At 36.3% G+C, this 23,768-nt stretch overlaps 1 protein-coding gene across 4 annotated transcripts in view; it reads right to left on the reverse strand.

Moving 5' to 3' along the window:
• The window catches only part of KLHL5 (kelch like family member 5), an 84,510-nt gene that overhangs the window by 51,431 nt on the left and 9,311 nt on the right, over window positions 1-23,768 (reverse strand). The window contains exons 1-2 of one of the 4 annotated variants that reach the window (XM_060111088.1): window positions 13,415-13,894; window positions 5,774-5,818 (exon numbers count right to left, since the gene is read on the reverse strand). The exons of 1 other annotated variant lie outside the window; for it this stretch is intronic. In XM_060111088.1, the coding sequence (XP_059967071.1) occupies window positions 5,774-5,818; window positions 13,415-13,797 (428 nt within the window). In that variant the 5' untranslated portion in view covers window positions 13,798-13,894. Of the gene's footprint in view, window positions 1-5,773; window positions 5,819-13,414; window positions 13,895-23,768 lie in introns of those variants that run through there. 2 more of the 4 variants (XM_060111068.1, XM_060111064.1) reach the window with 2 other exon arrangements.

The following is a 23,768-nucleotide window of genomic DNA, read 5'->3' on the forward strand; positions in this document are numbered from 1 at the left end:
CCAGCCACTCCGCGGCATGTGGGGTCTTCCCGGACCGGGTCACGAACCCGTGTCCCCTGCATTGGCAGGCAGACTCTCAACCACTGCGCCACCAGGGAAGCCCAAGAGATCATTTTTTGAAGGCAGAAAGGGAATTAAACTCTTTTGGAGATATAAACCCAAGCCATCCTTTATTTAAAAATGGGTTATGTTCACAGTTCATTTATAACTGTTTAGAATACAAAATATATTATAAAATTATAAATTATAAATAATTATAAATTATAAATAATTATTAATAGATCATTATAAATAAATCACTATAAATTATAAACAAATCATTTGATTCTTGACTAGTCTTCAATAGCCCAGGTAACCTATAACTTAGATTATAGCTTAAAAGAATTTGATGGCTTAACCCAGGTATCTAAAAATTATTTGAAATTTCCAAATTATAATCTGAAGAGTATGAGTTCTATATTTTCATTATGATTCATTGATGGAAATGGTGAAAAAGTGAAAAGATTGGGACTAAGAATGAAATCCTAAACCCACCCCTCTCCCCTAGATCCCTTCTCCAAGATCACTTGAATCAAGTAATCAACATCCCTTGGTTATGCAATTAACTACAAAACCACCGACTATGCCGTAATTTAGTTATCATTTCTCATCAGATCTACTTTTAAGGATATAATGATTCTGATAAATGCTTTGTTGAATTAAGCCTCACTATATCTTAAGAGAATTTTCTTAATATAAATATATAATAATCTTATCAAAAAGTCTTTGGATCTTTTAAAATAAAGGGAACTGAAGCCAAGGAGATTAAGTGTTTTGCCAAAAGCCAGAGAGTTTGTTCACAGCAGAAATAGGGCTTTCGTAGAGAATGCTATGTGTTCACCAAAACCCTTTTTCTTTTTCTCCTGGGAATATAGCTAGACTACATTTCCCAGCCTCTCTCGCAGATAGGTGTGGTCTTATGATCGAAATGAACTGTGTCAACTCCAGGCTAGAGTGGCTAAGAGCAGGTGTGTATCTCCCATTCTTTCTTTCTATGTCCATGTGGACTGAGGACTTATATGGAGGAAGAGGTAAAATATACACAGGAGTGTTCTTAATTGAGAAGACTATACTCACACAGACTATACTCACAAGGACTCTCAGGTTGATTGAGATTTATCAGTTTTTAAAGTTAGCAGTGCCTCGACTAATAAATATCTCTAGCTAAATCCTCCCAGCCCATTGCATTTTCAACGCCATACAAATATGGGTCCTAAAATATGTTCTTGGGGGATAGCTGTCAATAATGATAACAGAAGCAAAATATATATTATCTAGAAGGTATATATTGCACACTATGAATATTATTGGTGTAATGACTTGGGAAATCTGGTATAAAATACTCAACTTTACATTTAAGATCATTAGTATAAAAATGTATTGAGTAATGTGTAACTATATGCTGCTTATATAAATAAATGAGAATTAGAAACCATTTTAAAGTCTAGGAAAAATGTAACATAAGCAAAAACAAGTAATGTTGATCTTGATGAATACCAAATTGAAGATTTAAAACATTTCTCAATAAAATGAAGTTTTATATTGTCAAAATACTGACAAATGATTGAGTATTAGTGATCTAAGGATGAGGGAAGATTAGAACACCTGATTTTTATAAGCCCAAATTCTTTCAAGAACAAGAAAATATGAGGTAAATAAATCAAGTACTTTTTTTAGGGCTCCTATATTTTGTATTACATTTCTTATACTATATAATAAATTCTCAGTAATGACTAGACAATGAGTTAGTTGAATGTTTTTGAGTGATGAATTGCCATCATCCAAACATAAATGTTAATCCATGTCAAATTTTGAAAGAACAATAGAACTTCATAACACCAACATCACTAAATTATTATAGGCTAGCTTTGATGTTGGTATAAGCCCAATTAATAAAGAGACCATCTTTTTTCTTGTCAAGAACTTTCAGAGTGTTTAGTTCTTCAGTCTATGACATGAATCAGGATAATCTGGAAAGCATTTCGGCATTTGTGTTCAAGGTCTCATTCCTTAAGACTGATTCAGTAGGTCTGAAGTGAGACCTGAACATCATATTTTTTAAAGCCCTATGTGCGATCCTAACACATCACAGGCTGAAGACCACCAGTACACTTCAGGCAAGAGATGGATACATTACACAAATCAACATGTGTTCGACTTACAGATTCAAAACATTGATATACACAATAGATACTTTACTTCAGACTTGTAAACTGAATTTCTTTGAATATTTTAAATGTACTAGTAAAACTTAATAGAATATTTGTTATATTCAAAATGAGCATAAAGGTAAAACATCAAAATTGTTTATGTACACATTAACAAAACAACTATTTATGATTCTAAAATAATATTTCAAACTTTTTTTTTAAAAGAGGTGTTTAATTTTTATTGCATCATCCAATGCTTCTGAGAATCTGTTGAAGCTTTTCCCAAATAAATGCATAGTTGCCTTACACAATTTTGCATACAATTTCCGAGGAGATTCTTAGAGCCCCCTGAAGCCTGTTCACTGATCTACAAGTTAACAACCACAGCCCTAAAGAGATAGGAGGACCTGTCTGAAGGCATTCAAACACCTAAAAAGAGGTCACATCAAGTGGAGGAACAGGATCTGGAGGTTCTGGAAGGCCTTATGGGTAGGCCCGTCCAAGGGCTGTTAGAGAGACAGCCTCGGCTCCAGGACTTAAGACTGGCTCCCCTGGGCCCACATCCTCTTGTGGCAACTCTGGGTTGGATTTGGGAAGGTCCTAGAAAAGAGGGACCAGCTGTCCTCTTGACCACCAACCTTACCCTCTTTGCTGATTTGTATTAGCTATTTGGCTCCTAGGAATTCAAATTTTCTACTCCTATTTACACTCTCTGCTGAACATTTCGAACTTCTTAATTTGCTTTCAAGGCTTCAGTTGCTATCACATGTTAAATAAACATGTTATTTCAATGTGACAATTGATTCAGAGATTTCTGGGTATAGCAATCACTCCCACTGCTCCAAATGAAGGATCAAAAGAAGTGCAGGCTTCTGATTTGTAGTCTATGGAAAAGCAAAGCTATCCATTCACAAAAGGAACATGAAAGGGGTAGGAACAGAGCTACTCAGGCTTAAAGAGCTGCAGAGCTTTCTAGTGTTTCTTGTTCTGTTTTAAGAAATTTGGGGCCTTGCACATACAATTTTAATAATGGAAGAATTTACTTAAAAAAAGAATTTACTGCATATCCATACAACTGTAGAACCTAGGTATCAGAACCATTATACACAGAATTTTTACATCTAGAAGGAACCTATGTAGTCATTTAATGCAACTCCCTTATTTTGCAGATGAGAAAATTTTGAGGCCCCAAATGGCTCAAAGTGATCAACCAAGGACATATAGGCAGCTGGATACAAAACCAGGGATCAGGAGGCATTCAGAATGTTGGTCAAATCACTCACAAAGGAATGGAAATTTTTGCTTACCTTTACCCTAAGGCATCAGTGAGTGCAAGGACCAAGGGTATGAAGGGAGAATGATAGTACAATATGAATGAGGATAAGTTAACAATAACAACAACAACAAAAGACATGAGAATTCAGGATCCTAGGCAAAAGTCTACTGCTCTGTTACTGCCCCTTAGCTAGGGTTAAGACATCAAGAGTCTCTTAGGTTTCCATGGGGCAGAGATAACATCTCTACCTCTGGCTAATCAAATGTTTTTAATACTCTGGCTCTGTGTAATTTATAATGTCAGTACTTTCTTACTATTTCTTTTCTTTATTATGTGTTTTGGTTTGGAAGCTTGAATTGGAGAGGTGTGGGGTAGTGATTAAGAGCATTTTAGGAAGGTTCTAGAGCTGTGCTGTCCAATATAGTAGCTGCTAGCCCCCATGCGGCTATTTTAATTAAAATAAAATAAAATAAAAAAGTTCTTTAGTTGAACTAGTCATATTTCAAATGCTCAAGTAGCCCCATGGGGCTAGTGGCTGCCAGATTGGATGGTGCAGATATAGAACATTTCCATCATTGCATAAAGTTCTATTGCATAGTGCTGATTCAACTCTGTCACTATGTATCTGGATGAGTTATTTAACTTCTCTAAGTCTTACCTCCAATAGCAATACAGGAATAAGTAATACATAGTACTTTCTTTTAGAGGATCCTTCATGGGAGGATTATTAAATTAATGCATAACCCTAGCACAGAATAAGTACACAATCAAGGTAAATAAACTCCTATTAGTAGATCCTTGCTTTTCAAAGGCCAATGGGAAGGCCTGTAGTCTCAGTCTTTTGTCTTATACAATGTTGTTTGTTTGGTTGTCTTCCTAAAAAACGATCGCTAACATTATCAATTTTTATAACTAAATTTCCTGATTCCTAATTAAAATGGCCTTTAACAAACCCAGCAGACACCCTAGCCCACAATATAAACATCTGGGAATAGGCCATTTATGGAGCATTTAAAACATATTTCTCTGTGATTTCTACTAGATCTTTACATGGTAACAGAGGAAATATATCTAACATTTCTGCTTAGTTTTATTTCTTTGATGTTACTAAGATGGTAAGTCATATTTCAAAGAATTGCATCATGAGTTCATTCAAATCTTTTGTAACAGACGTTCACTGTAATGAACTCTACATTGCTGGATATTTCCAGGCTACCGGGAAACATTTAATTTTTAGCTTATTGACCCTCTGCAGTAGGCTATGAATTTGTAAGTCAGAAAATCCTAAACATAGAAAAGAGGCAAGTATCAAACAAATCAAATCACCAACTATTTATAGAGTAACTCCTGAGATGCAGCATTGCACCAGTTGTTAGAAACTGGGGATGCAAAGAAGGTATGATTTTTTTTTTTTTAGTGAAGGGACTTAGAATTTGAAGACTTAAGTTTTATAAAGTGGAAAAAAGTAAACAGCAATACTAATACTTGCAATTCTTCAGATTTCACACATTTGTGTGCACACAATATGCACCATGGCCAATATTATCTTTTTATTAGAAACTATTTAGATTTCCTCACTATCATCACCAGAACTTGCATTAGGCTTTCTTAATGGAGTAATTTTTCAAAAAGAAGTTTTCAAAATCACTTCACAGGGCTTCCCTGGTGGCACAGTGGTTGAGAGTCCGCCTGCCAATGCAGGGGACACAGGTTCGTGCCCCGGTCCGGGAAGATCCCACATGCCGCGAAGCGGCTGGGCCCGTGAGCCATGGCCGCTGAGCCTGCGCGTCCGGAGCCTGTGCTCTGCAACAGGCCACAACAGTGAGAGGGCCGCGTACCGCAAAAACAAAACAAAACAAACAAAAAAAAATCACTTCACAAGAATTATACTGTATATGATTTTGAGTAGAAAACAAAGCAGCATTGAAACTCTAAGTGGTCTGTTTGGCTCACTCCCCAGGTAAGTGATAAGCTGCCTCATAGCTTCTGGCATTCAGAATTCATGCTTTTGCCAAAGTGCAGATTACTATATCATGAATCTTTTGACATCTTTTACACATATTCAAAGTCACAAATGTAAAATAAGAATGTAAATTGCTTAGTATAGGCTAGCAGTCTCTAAAAAAATTTTTATGCATATCCTTTTCAGTATACTTTTAAGCATGTACCCCAATATATGGATATTTATGAGTTTATAAAAGATATACGTATATCATTGTACAATTATTATTTACATTATAAAACAGAAAAAAATAGATTTAAAAAATAAAATGTAAATAAACATTCTAGTATATATACATATAATTACCATTTCTCCAACAGATCATCTTGTACATCCCCAATTGGAACGTAACTGCGATCAGAATTTACAGAAAGGAAAGATCAGTATGGGCTGGTGTTCAGAAAGGCAACAAGCAGCAGGTGAGATCTGAAATACATCTTAAGGTTTAGATGAGCAAGGATGAAGAGGAGTTGGGGTTGTCTCTTTTAAGGAGAGGACAAGGCAGGTGCATAAAGAGAAATGGCAAGAGGCAAAGAAAAAGAATACCTTCACCTCTTCCCTTCTCAAGAGAAATACTTTTTCATTTTGGAATTTAAGGAGTTCTCTGCTGGTCCTGCAGTCAGAATATCTGTGGTGAAAAGAGTCAAATGTTGTTTATATAAGAATCAGACTTTCTTAAATAACCAGTGTGAAGGAGAAGGGCCAGTGGGCCCTCTCATACGATGCTGCTGAGAATTAAAAGAGGAGTAATGTTCCTGAAATAACTTTGAGAATACAGATCAAAAACCCTAAAAATGTGCACACCCTTGGGACTTTATCCAGAGGAAATGGTCATCTGTATGTAGAGATCTAACTATGGGGAAGGGGTTATCACAGGTTGTTTCTAACAAGAAAATATTGGAAACAATCTAAATTCCAAAAAAATTAGAATATTGGTTAAATAACCAAAAGGTATGTCTGTGCAAGGGAGAATGATGCAGCCATTCAAAAAGATACAGGAGAACATTTAATGACATAGCAAGCTGTTTTACTGCACACTGCTTTTGCCTATCCAGGATTCTTTCTATGGTAACAGACCCATCTCGACCTTTTGGGAAACCACACATACCCTACCTCAGTTCACAGGGCTTGGGCAGAGTTGAGTCTTCCCCCTGGGCAGAGGTGAGCAAGCGACTGAGGCCTGGCCAACAAGAGTATCATATCTTCTGGTTATAATGACTGATTTGGGTGGACATAAGATCCAAACAAGACCAATGAGAGTCCATTTCAAGACGTTTGTTGGTACTCTTGGAAAAGAGTCACTCTCTTTCCATTGAGGAGGTTAAGCTGATAAAAAGTAAACCTGAAGCTGCTAGTGGCTTTTTGCTACCACAAAGAAAGCCTGCCTAAGGAAATGCCATCACAAAGGAAAACAGATACTAAAGAGGGGGAAAAAAAGGATTTCTGGTGTTATTTGAGTATCTGGATTCATCATGTCTAAAGTTGAGTTTTTATTTACTTATGTGAATCAAAATGTGCTACTTTTTGCTTGTCAGTTTGAGTTGGGCTTCTGCCTTTTTTGACCAAAAGAGTCTTAATTTTATGTTTACATTAGGGCAAAAAAGGTTACAAAACAGTAAGTACAATAAGATTCAGATTTTTATTCTAAAAACATATTTTTATTCTATACTTACCTAAAATATACTGGAAGGATACTTCCTCAAATTGTTAATGGTTATTATTTTGGGGTGGCAGGGTAATTTGTCATTTTTGTTTTTCCATTTTTGCTTATCTCTATTTGCTCACATCTCAGTGGTAAAAATAGTAAATAATATGGGAAAAACTCATTAAAAAATTAGATCCAAAGATTCCGAAGAGTTCTATCCAGCTGTCCTCACCTCTTGCACCCTGTTGATTATAATCTCCAAACCATTCTTCACGTCTACCACAGTAATGAGTTTTAGCTGGACACACAGCTACCCAGGCAGAAACCACAGCTGTGCCTCCTTTGCTACTAGTTGTGGCCATGTGACTAGGTTTTCAACAATGGCACGTGAGCAGAAATGATACATGCAACTTGTGTTATTTGCTTAATGTCCTCCCTTTTCTTTCTTTGGTCCTTCCCATAGGCTAGAATGCAGAGGGGGAGCTGAGGAAGCTTTGACCATAAAGAAATAATAACACCCTACAGGATGGAGAAACAATTTGGAAGGAATCTGGGTCTCTGAGGGAACTTGTGTAGCAGAGCTACCTGTCTGCCCTGGGCCACTTCCCCATTTGTTAGGTGACAGAGAAATAAACTTCTATTTTATTTGAGCCACTATATTTCTGAATCTCTTTGTTATATTATCTTAGCCTATTCTCTACTAATATATTCCCTAAAGTTAAATGGACAAATTATATGGCTCTGTGCATATGAGTGATTATGTGGGGTGTGTATGTGTATCACTGTTTTCATGCCTAATATATCGTAATTCTAAAAATGTAAAACTTCACTATCCAGTTCCAACTAGATGAAAATAAAATATAAGCAATAAGTGTCATAAAAGGTTCTTTTGCCTTAAAAATCTGGACTTATAAAGACCAGTTGTGCAACTGTAATGCTCAACATTTTTCCTAAGCTGATTCTTTCTAGGAACTAATATGATTCCAATAAATTCCTATTCTGTTTAAACCAGCCATTTTCAGTTGCTTAAAACTAAGAACACTGATTGATACAGTGTACAGACAGGTTTTAGAGGGTTCACGAATTCCTTGAACCCCATATGAAATATTTAACACACACGTGCACATATGCACATGTATGTGCACACACATATACAGACGGTTTTCTGGGGAGAGGTTCCATGGCTTATGTCAAGGGAATCCACGATATGACTTGGGCATACATATGTGAGGGAGGACACTGCAATACATCCTTCCCAGATACAAGTACAATGTAGCTGAACTTCTTTGCCATCTCTGGAAGCAAAATTTTTTTCATGTGGAAACATATAAGATTTTAATTTTAAAGTGAACCAGAATTAATAGAATGGTTCAAACAAGGAGATACAGAGACAACCTAAAGACGGTCAAGAAAAAGGAGATAGCACTTGAGAAATGGTATATTATGAAGATAACCCCTTGTTGGGAGAGAAGGACCTAAATGCCTTCAAGATGAGTCAAAGAATAGCAAATCAACTGACAAGGTATAGAAGAGTTCAAGGGTATCTGCAGTTGAAACACAGAGTAGCAAACAACGGATAAGACAGATCGGATGACTGTGGGTAAAGGGTTGTGGGTGTGTTGAGAGAGATTATACCTGTATGCCAGCCAGGGTTGGCTTTTTCAAGAACCAGGCTGAGAAAAGTAGTTGAGGAGAGAAAGTGAAACTGGATAGATTGAATCATTAACTGTTAAGTTGATCCAAGTTGAACTCATTGATTAAATGAATAGTCACAGAGAACTGCTTACTGGTATGTGTGCATGAAATCTACATGTTAATCGTTTGGGTTCAAAATGCAGCTATTTCCAAATGATCAAGGTCAATATCAACAATGATAAGTTAGATTGATGATATGTATCTTTGATATGATGTGCTGAAAATGGTACTTTACCTTTGTGGTCTTCCTCCTTAAAACTCATTAACCCCCACCTAAGCATGAGAAAAATATCAGACAAATCCCAACTGAGTAAGACATTCTACAAAACACCTGACCACTACTCCCCAAACTGCTAAGGTCATCAAACAAGGAAAGTTTGAGAAACTGTCACAGCCCAGAGGAGCCTAAGGAGATATGATGATTAAATGTAACTGGTATCCTGGACTATAACAGAAAAAAGGACGTTAGGACATTTTCTGTAGTAGAAAAAAGGAAATTAAGGAAATCTGAATAAAGTACGGGCTTTAGTTAATAATGATGTATCATACTGGTTCAACAGTAACAGATACACCATATTAACATATTAGTAATAGGGAAAACTGGGTGTGGGCTATAAGAAACTCACTATACTATCTTTGAAATTTTCCTGTAAATCTAAAACTATTGTAAAAATATAAACTTTAGTTTTTTAAATGCAGTTTCATTTTACTTACTAATCTTGAGCAAGTTACTTACCCTTTCTGTGCCTCATTGGCCTCATCTCTACAATTAGAATGATAATAATAGCAATCTAATTCAGAAATTTGTGAAGACTAAATGAGGTAATATAGTGCTAAAATGCTTAGAACAGTGTCTCACAGATAGCAAGCACCCAACCAATATTAGCTATTATAATTTTGGGATATTTGTATAGAAGTATTTTATACATATTGACTAAAAATAGTCTGATATATAAAATATTAAACCCTAACTTTATAAACAAAGGTTGAAGTAATGAAAATTTCTCCAATATGTCAATATTACATAATTTCAAAATTGGCAAATCCAGTAAAGTGTAAACCGTGTTTAAGCTATGGTCACATGGTGAGCCACTATGTAAACCTGGCTGGCCCTGGTGAAAATTCATCCTGAGTTAAAGTCATTGGAATCTACGGCTCACATAGGTCACAACTGTTACTCAGGGTCTAAAATTCCTCATGGTATAAAAAACAAAGTTTGTATTTTAATAACAAAGTAATGACTTAGAGATGATTCCATAGGCAGAAAGTGGCTAGGCTATAGACCCAAGATCCAAGTTAAAAGATAAGAAACTTTCAAATCACTTAGATGTGTGACAGCAGAAATTACCATAAGTCGAAGGCTCAGGCAGACACTTCTCCTACTTAGAATACAACTGATCAAACATATTAGCAACATATGCTGCCTCTTAACTTCTGCTTTAACTTGTCTGGACCCACTGAAGGTGCTATGATTCTGTGTATGTAAAACCACTAAGTTGTCTTCCCTTTTTTCTAATAACTCAAAATTTCAATCTAAGTTCTGAGGTCTATGCAAGTATTATGACCGCTTAAATGAGAAATTCTTCGTATATTGTACTTCCCCACCATGTGATATCAATCTATAGTATACTCAAATAAAATGTTTACTATATATTTTATTATTTGCAAATATTATATAATGAAAATAACTATTTCCAAGTTATATACAAAATCTGATGAATATCAGTATAGCTTCTTTTGACATTAACAGTGATAGTTTTTGATTTGTTTACAGTAGAAGGGCAAACACCTAGAGAGACTGCTTAATCAAAAAGCTGGGGGCAAATAAACTTATCCTCATAACGAACATCAAAGACTCAGAGCTGGAGAACTAAAGGAGGATGTGAGAATTAGATATATTTAATCTAGGGAAAAAAATGGAAAAGTAAAAGTATACACACAAATGACGTTTCTAAAATCTAGAATGCTTTTTACTTTTTTGCAATAAGATGTTGGGATAGAAATTTTAAACCACCAGGAATATTAAATTTCTTTAACAGATTTCCCCTCTTATATCTAAAAATCAAAGACATGTTCTCTAAGTACATTTTATTTTTGAAATAATATTTTAGAAATAGTTTGGTCACTGCAGATGTGAACTGTTCACTCCCATCTTATTATTTACTTTCTCAATCTTCTTGATTAGCATTTTAAAAACATTTATTTTAAATTTTAAAACATATAATTTTCTTATTTTTATAGCTCCTACAACTAAAAATGACAATTGTATTTTCTTGAAGTATGCACATAGCTACCTCAGTAAAAAAAAAAAACAATCTTTTTCTGTCATAATGAATATTCCATCAAGATGATATTTTAATATGGACACTAAAGAATAGATTAACTGGGCCTCCCTGGTGGCGCAAGTGGTTGAGAGTCCGCCTGCCGATGCAGGGGATACGGGTTCGTGCCCCGGTCTGGGAGGATCCCATATGCCGCGGAGCGGCTGGGCCCGTGAGCCATGGCCGCTGAGCCTGCGCATCCGGAGCCTGCGCGTCCGGAGCCTGTGCTCCGCAACGGGGGAGGCCACAGCAGTGAGAGGCCCGCATACCGCAAAAAAAAAAAAAAAAAAAAAAAGAATAGATTAACTTAATTTCAGTAATCATTAGCTATGCAAACTACTTCTGTTGAAGGAAGTAAATTATAGTGACCTATGTGTGTACAACCTTTCTAAGCTTATACATGTATATAAATTTTATATTCACATATGCATAATCTCTCCAGGTAGTAGATACATGTTAAGATTTTCATAACTAATGCTGGTAAACGAATGAATGTTTTAGTTTTTTTTTTCTAATTTTGTTAGAATATTCTTGATACATTGCATTGGTTTCAAATAAAAAGATGATTACTCTTTGGTTTCCCACCAAATGGGAATGGTTTTATCCCAAAAATGATAAACCCTGAACCTTTTTTTTTTTTTTTTTTTTGTGGTACGCGGGCCTCTGTTGTGGCTTCTCCCGTTGTGGAGCACAGGCTCCGGACGCGCAGGCTCAGCGGCCATGGCTCACGGGCCCAGCCGCTCCGCGGCATGTGGGATCTTCCCAGACCGGGGCACGAACCCGTGTCCCCTGCACCGGCAGGCGGACTCTCAACCACTGCGCCACCAGGGAAGCCCCCTGAACCTTTTAATATATACTTTATTCTTTTTATGGCAACAAGTATCCAAAGAAAATACAAAACAATGAAACCATATTAATTCAAATGATCTCCAATCAAAATTATTCATGGCTCCTATTCCCTTAAAATAATGCTAAATCATGAACTAATTAAATTAAAAAAAATTAAATACACTAGTTACCTATGTAAAGATATTCCCCTCTCTCCATTACACAAATGATTATAGAGGACTGTTCTATATTTGTTATTATTCCAGCATCACAGTTCAGAATTCCATATTCTGAAGATTAGAAGGCGGTAAATATCCCCAAGTAAAAGATATTTGAATATATGAACTCATTTTGTCTCCATCTCTTATGATGCCTATATTAATAATAACCAACATACAAATTACAAGTGTTATCAAAACCTGTAAAGAAATTTTAAAAGAAAAAGGATTCAGTAATTAATCTAGAAAAATAATAAGCCTTTAAGTATTTTTGAATGAAGATGAATCAGAAAGATGACTTTCAGGCCCTAACTTGTTACATAATATGCTATAGTTTTGATAGTTTAAATTGATTAAGAAGAAATTCATTTCAGAGGTAAAGCCTGGTTCCATGGGTGAAGGTGGATAAAGTCATTATGAAATTACCAATCTTTAATTTTCTCTCCTCAAACTCATTTCCCCTTCTTTTTGCCCCCTTTTCACCAGCTGACCACATCTAGCTCCTCTATGTTCCCTTACACTCTCCTGAAGGAATGTCCTTCACTTCCCTAAATAGCACAATTTTCAGAGAAGTGAAGGCAACAGGAATTAGTAGCTGTCATCCTAGAAAGAGACATGTTACTGTATTCCCTGAATTAGTCTGGAGGGCTGCAACATAAGACAAAGAGAAATAACCATAAGAAAAATATTATTGATAACTACAATGGTGTAAAAATTATTGGCAACTACAATATGCCTCTCTTCATAAAACCTTTCATTTTCATAAAAATTTTAAAATGACTCTATAATCTGTTGCAAACTAAAATGTCATAAAAATTTTTATACTATAGAAATGTCTTCTATAGTTTTGCTATGACTATAGAAGATAAACGAATGAAGCAAAATGCAAGGCAATGATGCATAAAATTGCTACCATGTATTATTTTCAGGGCAGAGCCAGATCTATATAGGGAATACAAGATATTTCAAAATGAAAGCTATTTGTTGTCTTTATAATTTTACAGAATTAAAATCAATATTAGAACATTTAAAAAAATCCCAGCAAAAGTACCACATATACATACCAAGATATTACGTATGTGTATATATGTAGAGGTATGTGTGTATATATATATATATATATATATAAAATCATAGATTTTATAAAATCATAGATTTTAAATAATAATACTAAATTATTTTAAACAGTATATAGAATATACCCCCACACCCCATTTCTATCAGTAAGAAAATAATCAACCTGCTTGAACTGGAATCAGATTCATTTTCTTCTTCACTAGTGCCATCATCCACTTCTGGTCTATCCAGCCAGTGTGCACCGCCACAATCTTCTGCTGTAAACTCAAACGCAGGGACTTCAGAGGTGGATGCCATTGGCCAAGAAGGTGAATTCTGAAAATCCAGTTGGCTGGACCTTCGGTAACCAATTGACGCCAAAGGCAATTGTAGGCTACACGGATCTAAAAACTTTCTCCCACCGTTTGCTCCAGTCTGTCCTCGATTCCAAAATTCTCCCTGCTGGCTGTCAACTGTAGAATTCGGAGATGATGCTTGATGGCTAAACCACCTCCATCTGATTTTCAAAATCTGCTTCACATCAAACTCTTTACGAGAACCAGACATCCTCAGAGAAACCAAGTGATCGTCTAGGCAACGGGCAAAAAGCACTGCACAGAGATTTGTGCATCCAACCAAGACAAGAGAAGTATATGCCCTGTTGTACACAATAAACAAATTGAAAGGAAAATAAATCACACTCATATATATATCTACATTTACTTTTATACCAATATATCAGATTATAGAGAACAAAGGACAATGAAAAAAAGATGAAACACGGTGGAACATTCCATTCAATCAGAGCAAACTCTCATCCACCTATCCTGAAACAGCTAGACCACTGTCCCCTACTCTCCTTTCCCTTACTGACCATTAGCTCTCACAAACACTGACAGCATTCATTAAAGTCCTTTTAAACACAGAACACCACCCCCTTTTCTTAAACCACAAACGACAGTGACAGAAAGCACTATCCCATCGCAGTGTCTCAGTCTCTGCTGCTTAGTATATTAACTCTTTTATTGCTGAAACAAGAAATGTATGCCACAGCATTTTCCTTTGTACTTAAAAATCACTGTAAAACTAAAATGTTTCTATTTTTATACTAAGTTCCTAAATGAGATATCACAAAACAACATGTTGTTTTAAAGTTTTTTTAAATTACGTGAGTTATAGTGATTTTCAAGCTGGCTCTTTGGATGCGGGGTCAGGAAGAAGGAGGAATACAAAGGTGGGGTTCCCGTTCACTGCTCTCCACTTCTAACTTCTCCCTTCAGGAAAGGAGTGTGTTTCATTAATACAGTAAGATCTGGGTAACACTTCATCTGAGCAAAGAATATTTAGAAGACTAAGAAGAAAGAAAAAGTCTGAAAACTACAAAGGATCAAAATATGACAGTACTTATTTTTTCTCAAATAAATGACCTGAAGTCCATATTGCTCTGTACTTAGGATTGAGCCACTCTGAATTACAACAATAGCCAAATTTCTATGACACTACTTAGGAAAAGGCAAGTGTGGCTCAAGAAAGCTACCTAGGACTGGGATAGGATTATTTCTTCGGTATATAAGTACCCTGATGGTGCCCTCTGTTGTTGGCAAAACGAAGCAATGGTCTGAACATGGTTACAGCTAAGGAGAACTGATAAAGCAAATAAAAATCTATCAAATGCAATCAAATTTTAAAATATTGAATGATTATTGTGAGCAAGACACTCTATAGGCATTATGGGGGAACAGATACATACATCTTGGTTCCTACCCTCAAAAATAATTAAATCGAGTTACTGAAACAACAAAATTGATAACTTAAGTATAAGAAATATTATAACGCTGCAGTATTAGCATTTTGTCATCTACAAAAACAGAGTCTGAGTTTTCAGGGTGCTCAATATCTAGTGCTATATCAAAATGACAAATGACAAAATGACAAATAAATGACCAAAAAAAGCTGCTTTGGAGGCTTACAAAAATATTGTGAGGTACATCTTAACCTCACACAGCTCTTTAGGAGAATAAAAATTATTGAGAGAAATAAGAATAATAGGCATGAAAAGCCATATATAATTTTGTGCCAAATACTGTAGGACAAACCATAAATACTATAAGAAAGAGAAAGGAGATATCAGGATGGTGTGGAGTGCTATGGGCCAGTTTCATTAGGGAGAAGGCTTCTAAGAATAGTAAGAAGTTTTACAGCCAGCATGATGAAAGACTTTATAAAGGAAGAAAGATATTAACAAAGCATGAAGTGAGCATACTGACAAAGAAAGAGGGGGGAATATCAGTTTGGTCAGCCAACCAGAAATACCTAATTAATATTAAGGAGAAATAAGAGATAAATTTGGATGCATAAGATGACATAAAATGCCCTGAACACACATCAAAGGTGTAAAGGTTAGCAGGCAATGTTTTAGAAAATTAATTTGGCAGTAGTATGCAGGATGCATTAGAGAGTGAAATGACACCATTCCCTCTCCTCTCACCTCTGTCAGACTCCTTTTATCAACACCCTTCTAACTCCACTCTACCTATCCAACTTTGTTTCTAACTATTTTGCAAATGGACACACTGCTTCATCAGTTAAGACAGAGCCTACTGTGCTTCCTGTTTTACATGCTGTTTGTGTCCCAATTTCTCTGGTTTTGAAATCCCACTCATCCCTCAAGGTTTAGCACAGATACTGCTGCCCTTAGAAAGGCTTCTCCAATTACTCTAGCCTTGTGGTTCTCAACAAAGGTAGCACCAACCCTCTGCTCCCACACCCCAGAAAGGCTTCTGGAAGTAGGGGGCATGGATTTTTAGTTGTTGGAATGACCAGAGAGGGCTATGGGCATTGAATGGGCAGGGGCCAGAGATGGTAAACATCTTGCAGTGCGTGGTATAGACCCACACAATGAAGAAATGCCACTGTAGTACTTCACAATGACCTTGCCATCACGTCTTCATGCAAATAAGTATTTACCAAGCATTTACATGTTTAAGGCACCACAAGAGGTAGAAAAATAAATAAGATCTTTCTTTAAAGAGGGCTATACTCTGGTGGAGAAAAGGATAATTAAATGAATATTACAAATAAAGAATACATTTTAATATATATAATTTTATATAAATATAATTTCAAATTTTAAATTCAATCTGTCAATATGAGAACAATTACCAGAGAGTCCATTTACACTGTGCCAGCTCCAGAAGCTAATTTTAATTGTTTTGCTGTTTGGTTGATTGGTTGGAACCTGAACACAAGAGTGGACTTCATTAAAGACCACTGAGATGGGCCTCCCTCGTAGCACAGTACGTAAGAATCCGCCTGCCAATGCAGGAGACACAGGTTCGAGCCCTGGTCTGGGAAGATCCCACATGCTGCGGAGCAAGTAAGCCCATGCGCCACAACTACTGAGCCTGCGTGCCACAACTACTGAAGCCCACATGCCTAGAGCTTGTGCTCCGCAACAAGAGAAGCCACCGCAGTGAGAAGTCCGTGTACCACAATGAAGAGTAGCCCCTGCTTGCCCCAACTAGAGAAAGCCCACGTGCAGCAATGAAGACCCAATGCAGCCAAAAATAAAAAAGTTTAAAAAATTTATTAAAAAAGACCACTGATATGCAAGACATTTCCCAATATAGAGAAGAAATCCAAAGACGTGAACGTTAAAATGTTGAACCATGCCTCCACTCCCAAGAGGGGCCAAAGACTCTCTTCACCAAGACAGTGAGATATACATTAAATAAATACCTCTTTAATGCAGTAGCTCTTCGGAGTAGGCTAGAGATGCAGGTGGGAGATTAGCCACTGAAATAGGCTTTCTGATTTTAAAGGGATACTAGGATCTTGGGTTGACAAAGGCCAAGTAGCAGCCTTTAACCACTGTTGTAATAGTCATGGATTTGGTTACATGCATACATACATACATACACATGTATATACAAAAGCTCACCACCACCCCAACCTTTTGTATCGGTGGACTCATACTGCGTGCTATTTTTCACTGAGACACTTATTTTGTCAATCTTCCTCCTTCTTCCTGGTAATCAGTGTTGACAGCTTGGTATACAGCCTTTCACACCTGTCTCTTTGTTTATAAAACTCATATCCAAACTTATATACACATATATAGGAGCTTTTGTTATTGTTTTATAAAAGAGATCATACAGTATACATATTTTTGGCATTGTGCTTTTCCCACCAAAATTATATACATGGAAATATAAACTAATAATGATCTTTTTAATAGTTGCATAATATTCCATAATCGTAAAACACAATTTATTAAATTACTTCTTTGCTAGTGGGAATGCAGATTGATTTCAGGTTTTTTTGTTTTATGTTATTAAGATAATGTTAAAATAAACATCGTTGTGAAGCTTTTGTGTCTCTGGAATTTATTCACAGGAGTGGAACTGCTGGGTTGCAAGTATGTGCATTTTAAATTTGAAAAGATAGTTTACTTTTCTGAAATTTACATTTTCAAAAGTAAAGTGAGTGTATCCTTCTCATTCATTTTCACAGGCCCACCAGTCAACAATAAGTATTATAATTCTTTGTATTTCTAATATGAGTCCTCTATTATCAACATCATTTTGATATAAACCACCCTTTTCCCACTGAATTGAGGTATTATTTTTGTTATGAATTTTAACAATTCAGGATGCTAATTCTGTTGCACCATTTGTCTATTTTTATGCCAATATTAGTGTTTTAATTACAGTACATTTACAATATGTTTATTATTTGTTAAAGCAAGTTCCTATCTCCACATATATTCTTTTACAATAAATTTTAAACTAATTTTGAATATGTACTCTTCTATATATACTTTAAAATAATATTACCCAGTCCTCTCAACAAAAATCTCCAACCCTAGGGACTTCCCTGGTGGTCCAGTGGCTAAGACTCCATGCTCCCAGTGCAGGGGGCCTATGTTTGATCCCACATGCTGCAACTAAAAGATCCTGCACACGACTGGCACAGCCAAATAAATAAATAAATAAATATTAAAAAAAAAATCCAACCCTACTGAGATTCTAATTGGAATTGCATTAAATTTGTGTATTAATTTTAAGATGATTGGCATTTTATGATATCAAGGCTTCACATCCAAGCATATGTCTTTTAGTTTGTTCAGATCTTATGCTCAATAATAAGATTTTAAAATCTTTTAACTATAGGTCCTGTGCCTTTCTTATTAAAATTTTTATCATGTTCTTTTATTTTCTCTTTTTTCACTGTTGTAAATGCAATAAATTTTTTCTAGCATTTCCACGTTTATTGCCATTATAATAAAAGTATTAAGTACATTTATCTTATATCCAGTCCTTTTATCATACTTTCTCATTAGCTATGATATTTTTAAAAGTGTTCATTTCTTGATAAGTTAGAGGCAACTTTGAGACATCTAGGTTGAGCTGTCAGGTAGCTGGATAAATGTTCCTGGAGCTCAGATCCAAGCTCCAAGGAACTCTAACAGATAAAGGCAAAGGACACTAAGAAGGAACAACCAATGAAGTAGAGGAAAATCAGCAGCCTATGGTGTTAGGCAAGTCAAGGGATAAAGGTGTTTCAACCCAAAAGCCATGGTCACAATGTCAAATGAGAGGTCAGGTACCACGTGCAAAGAAAAATGTCCACTGGAATTGGCAACATAAAAATTTTGCCAAATAAGATAGGAGCAGTTTCAGTAAAGGGTTGGGACCAAAGCTAGACTGCGGCGGGTTGAAGAGTTAACGGAAGATGAGAAATAAGAGAGAGTATGTACAGACAACTCCTCCAGAAAATTCTGCTCAGTAGTGAGGCTGTGGAATGAGATTACAGCTGGAAGAGTTGAGGAATCAAGGCAATGGATTTGTTTTGCCTGCTTGTTTATTTGTTGGTTTTAAAAAACACAGAAGATATTAGAATGATGAGAATGATCCAACAGGAAGGTAAGACTGGTGATTGCAGGCGGAAGCACTGGAGCAAAAAAAGTGAAGACTTTGATAATAGAAAAAGGAATGGCACCTAAGCACAGTGGATGGCTTGGATAATCACTGTAGGTGGGATATTTCCTCTATTGTAAGATTTATGACTTTCTAAATGCATTGATTATTTTAAAAGGAAAGAAAAGACATGCACTAGTCAGCCTATTCAAGTTGAAAACCAAATAAGCCCTCTAAAAGGAGTCATGAAATAATAAAGATTAGAGGAGAAACTAAAGAATTAAGAAATGAAATGATAGAATTGGAGATCTAGCTCTTTAAAAATTTGCTGGTACTGATGAATTGGGAGATTGGGATTGACATATATACACTAATATGTATAAAATGGATAACTAATGAGAACCTGCTGTATGAAAAAAAAAAAAAAAGAATCCACCTTCCAATGCAGGGGATATGGGTTCGATCCCTGGTCAGGGAACTAAGATCCCACATGCTGTGGGGCAACTAAGCCCGCACACCTCGACCACTGAGCCCCTGTGCTCTAGAGTTCACGTGCCACAAAAAAAAAAAAAAAAAAAAAAAAAAAAATTGCTGGTATCTTCTCTTACCTCCTAGCAAGTTCAATCAAAGAAAAAACAAATTAGAACTTAGAATGAGGATAACATGACCATTCGAATAGAATACTTAAATAAAAGACTTAAAAAATAAAAGATCACTATTGCAACAAAAACTTTAAATGTCATATTGAGTAATGGAAATGATGATAAATGGAGAGAATTTAGGTAAGCAAAGTTGGAAAATACTCCTCAAAGACAGAATTTGCTCAAAATCTTTTATAGCTAGGTCTCTAACAATTTTCGCCTAAGCTTAAGCCTGTCTAAGCATGGGTATTTTGGGGAAAAATCTTTACTCTTACAACATACATTAAAAAATGATCTATTGATAAAGTAGCTTGTTATAGCCCCCTGATAGAAAGGGGTTTACAGAAATATTTCCCGGCTTTAACTGAATTCTTGGGCCAAATACTTTATGAAAAATATGTAGTAAACTTAAGCATTAAGGTTTTCATGGCATGGAATTCAGCATTTATTTAAATAACACTTTTTCTTCTGTCCCATCAACATTTACTATACAATATAATACTGTTTCACTCAAAAATTTATGCATTTCTGATGAGAAGTGCTTCCTAGGGTAATTATTTATGAAAGAGCAATACATACTAAAAGGCATTACATTGTTAAATTATCAAAATGGTTTGCACAGGCTACTCTATATAAATTAGATCCCTCATCATTCTCTATCCCCTTGACCCTCTTGATTTTTTTCACAGCACTTATCACCCCCTGGCATATTAGATGCTATTCCCTTATTATTATCTTTACCCTCACCACAAAGTTAGCTGCAGTACAGCTTTGTGTGACTCGCTGCTATAGCCCTAGCACTCAAAACAGTACCTGAAAGACAGGTGCTGAATAAATATTTCTCTAATGAATGAATGAATCCAATAACTATAAGAGCAATAATAAAAGATATATACTTATTATGTACATTTTTGAAATTATAAAATAAACTTAAGGGGCTTCCCTGGTGGCGCAGTGGTTGAGAGTCCACCTGCCGATGTAGGGGACATAGGTTCGTGCCCCTGTCCGGGAAGATCCCACACGCCGCGGAGCGGCTAGGCCCGTGAGCCATGGCCGCTGAGCCTGCGAGTCCGGAGCCTGTGCTTTGCAACGGGAGAGGCCACAACAGTGAGAGGCCCGCGTACCGCAAAAATAAATAAATAAATAAATAAATAAAAATAAACTTAAGAACCAAATGTTAAAAAGAATATTAGAAAACATTTACCTCTGGTGACAAAACCTTTTTAGTATTTTTTCAACTTAAGAAAAAAAGCACAAAATATTACTCAAAGAATTTCTCTTTTCTATTTCATTCTTTAGGCATAAAATTTGCATCACTTTGAAATCTACTGGCTAAACAGCAGATATGTTTTCAGACTGACATTTCTTTCTTCAAACTGATTATCAAATTATATTCTGTACCTCTTTCTTGTTTTAACAACATTGTTTTACTTAAATTTGAGATACAAAAGCTCACACAGTATTTAAAATAGGTGTGTCAATTATGAATACATTTTTTAAATGTAATTAAGAAATCCACATGCAGTTTCTGCTTCAAAACTTCTGAAATGTTAGTTTGTGAATTTAAAAGATGAGATTATTCAATATGACAATAGCAACACTGAGATGTCACTATGATAGACTGCAGATGAGCTCACTTCAACAGTATGGCTTTTAAAGCTATGGTTTCACTCAACAATTTAAATTACAAACATTTAGTAACTGGTTTATATGTGTAATCTTTATTATACAAACCTTTCTTCACATAATTTTTACGAAAACAGTATTTGTTTTCTGAGTAATCAATTTTAATGAATCTATTCCTATAGTTTTAAGTGTGTACTACATATTGCATAAAACACATTAAGAATTAATTTTACTGTACTAACTTAGCAGCACTTCACCTCCCCAATTTTCCCCTCAACTATAAAAACAATAAGTTACAACACATGATTTCAAAGAACCCTTTAAAGTTTGATAATTCCAGGACACTTTTTTTTTTTTTTTTTTTTTTGCGGTACGCGGGCCTCTCACTGTTGTGGCCTCTCCCGTTGCTGAGCACAGGCTCCGGACGCGTAGGCTCAGTGGCCATGGGTCACGGGCCTAGCCGCTCCGCGGCATGTGGGATCTTCCCGGACCAGGGCTCGAACCTGCATCCCCTGCATTCGCAGGCAGATTCTTAACCTCTGCACCACCAGGGAAGCCCTCCAGGACACTTTTAAAGCTCTGTCAAATTAGGTCTTTTATGAGAATTTGGCTTATTTTAAAAATTTGAAGACTGATATAATTCCACTAACATTTAAAAATGTATGACAGCAGGGCTTCCCTGGTGGCGCAGTGGTTTAGAGTCCGCCTGCCGATGCAGGGGACACGAGTTCATGTCCTGGTCTGGGAAGATCCCACATGCCGCGGAGCGGCTGGGCCCATGAGCCATGGCCGCTGAGCCTGCGCGTCCGGAGTCTGTGCTCCGCAACGGGTGAGGCCACAACAGTGAGGCCCGCGTACCGCAAAAGAAAAAAAAAAAAAAAAAGTATGACAGCAGAAAATGTCAGTCAAGTATTTACCCAGGTTAGGAAAGATTTGAGATTTAATTTTAACTTTAATTCCAGAAACAGATATTCTGTACCTCTTCCCCAAACTCATTAAAAGCAAACATTATAAATGTAAAAAAAAAATCCTGTATTTATATAAACTCAACAAATTTTGCTATAAGCAGAAAGAACTCAAAGATGAGAAATATAGACAGTAAAATCCATCAGGGCAGGGGCCACTATATCTGTAACAACTTGTATAGTGCATGACATTCAAACTTTTACTGAATTTAAACCAAAGAATAAATGAATAAATTAATGGAACAGACCTTGAAAGATCCTAAAATATAGCAGGAGAGGGTTTTGAATGAAACCCTTACTAATTATCAAGAGGTAGGTATGTCCTTTATTTGGGAGAGGATGAGGTTCTTGAGTTAAGAATTTTGAGGTATACCTCAAAAAAATTAATTTGGTAAGTGAAGAATGGATTTGTGAGGGAAGATGCCATTGGTAGGAAAATCAGAAAACTCTTTGAGGTCAGAGGATAGTAACCCTGGCAGGAAACAATGAGATCTGAAAGTGGGGTGGCTGTTAAAGATACTACAAAAACAGGCCTGATAAAATGTCTGTGGCAAATGGACAGGAAGAAGTCAAAGACGACAGCATTTTCAAATGTGGGTGGCTGCAAGAATGGTAATATTAACATAAATAAGGAAGTAAGAAGGATACAGTTTCAGGGGGACTGAGTGTAGCTTTAGACAAACTTAGCTTTAATTATTTACTTGGCAACAAAATAGCTAGGAATATGGAGTCTAGAGCCATATTTAGCTTATAGTTAAAAATCCGGGCCTCCCTGGTGGCGCAAGTGGTTGAGAGTCCGCCTGCCGATGCAGGGGATGCGGGTTCGTGCCCCGGTCTGGGAGGATCCCATGTGCCGCGGAGCGGCTGGGCCCGTGAGCCATGGCCGCTGAGCCTGCGCGTCCGGAGCCTGCGCGTCCGGAGCCTGTGCTCCGCGACGGGGGAGGCCACAGCAGTGAGAGGCCCGCATACCGCAAAAAAAAAAAAAAAAATCAATCTACAATCTATTTAAGAAATCAGAAACTTAAAGTGTGGATAGATGAATCCTGGGCTGTTAACATTGGGTATCTTTGCATTCTTTCCACTCGTTACTACAAACACATGGCATCAAAATTCTCTTTTGTAATAAAAACAAGCTTAGAAACACACTCTGAAATCCAAAATTAAATTTCTAGCACAATGCTAAACCTTTCACTCTTAAAAATATTTGGGAAATATTTCTGATTGAACAGTAAATGAAAATTAAAAATAAGTATTGAATTTAAATTCAGCTGTAAAAAGCTAAGAGATTTAGTTTAGCTTTGTAAGTTACACGGTAGACTGAAAACAGCAGTTGAGAACTCTCCTATACACTGAAAACTGAAGACTAACTTCATGGTAATAGCCATCTA

The sequence above is a fragment of the Mesoplodon densirostris genome, chromosome 1 (genome assembly GCF_025265405.1).
Source record: "Mesoplodon densirostris isolate mMesDen1 chromosome 1, mMesDen1 primary haplotype, whole genome shotgun sequence".
Taxonomy (NCBI): domain Eukaryota; kingdom Metazoa; phylum Chordata; class Mammalia; order Artiodactyla; family Ziphiidae; genus Mesoplodon; species Mesoplodon densirostris.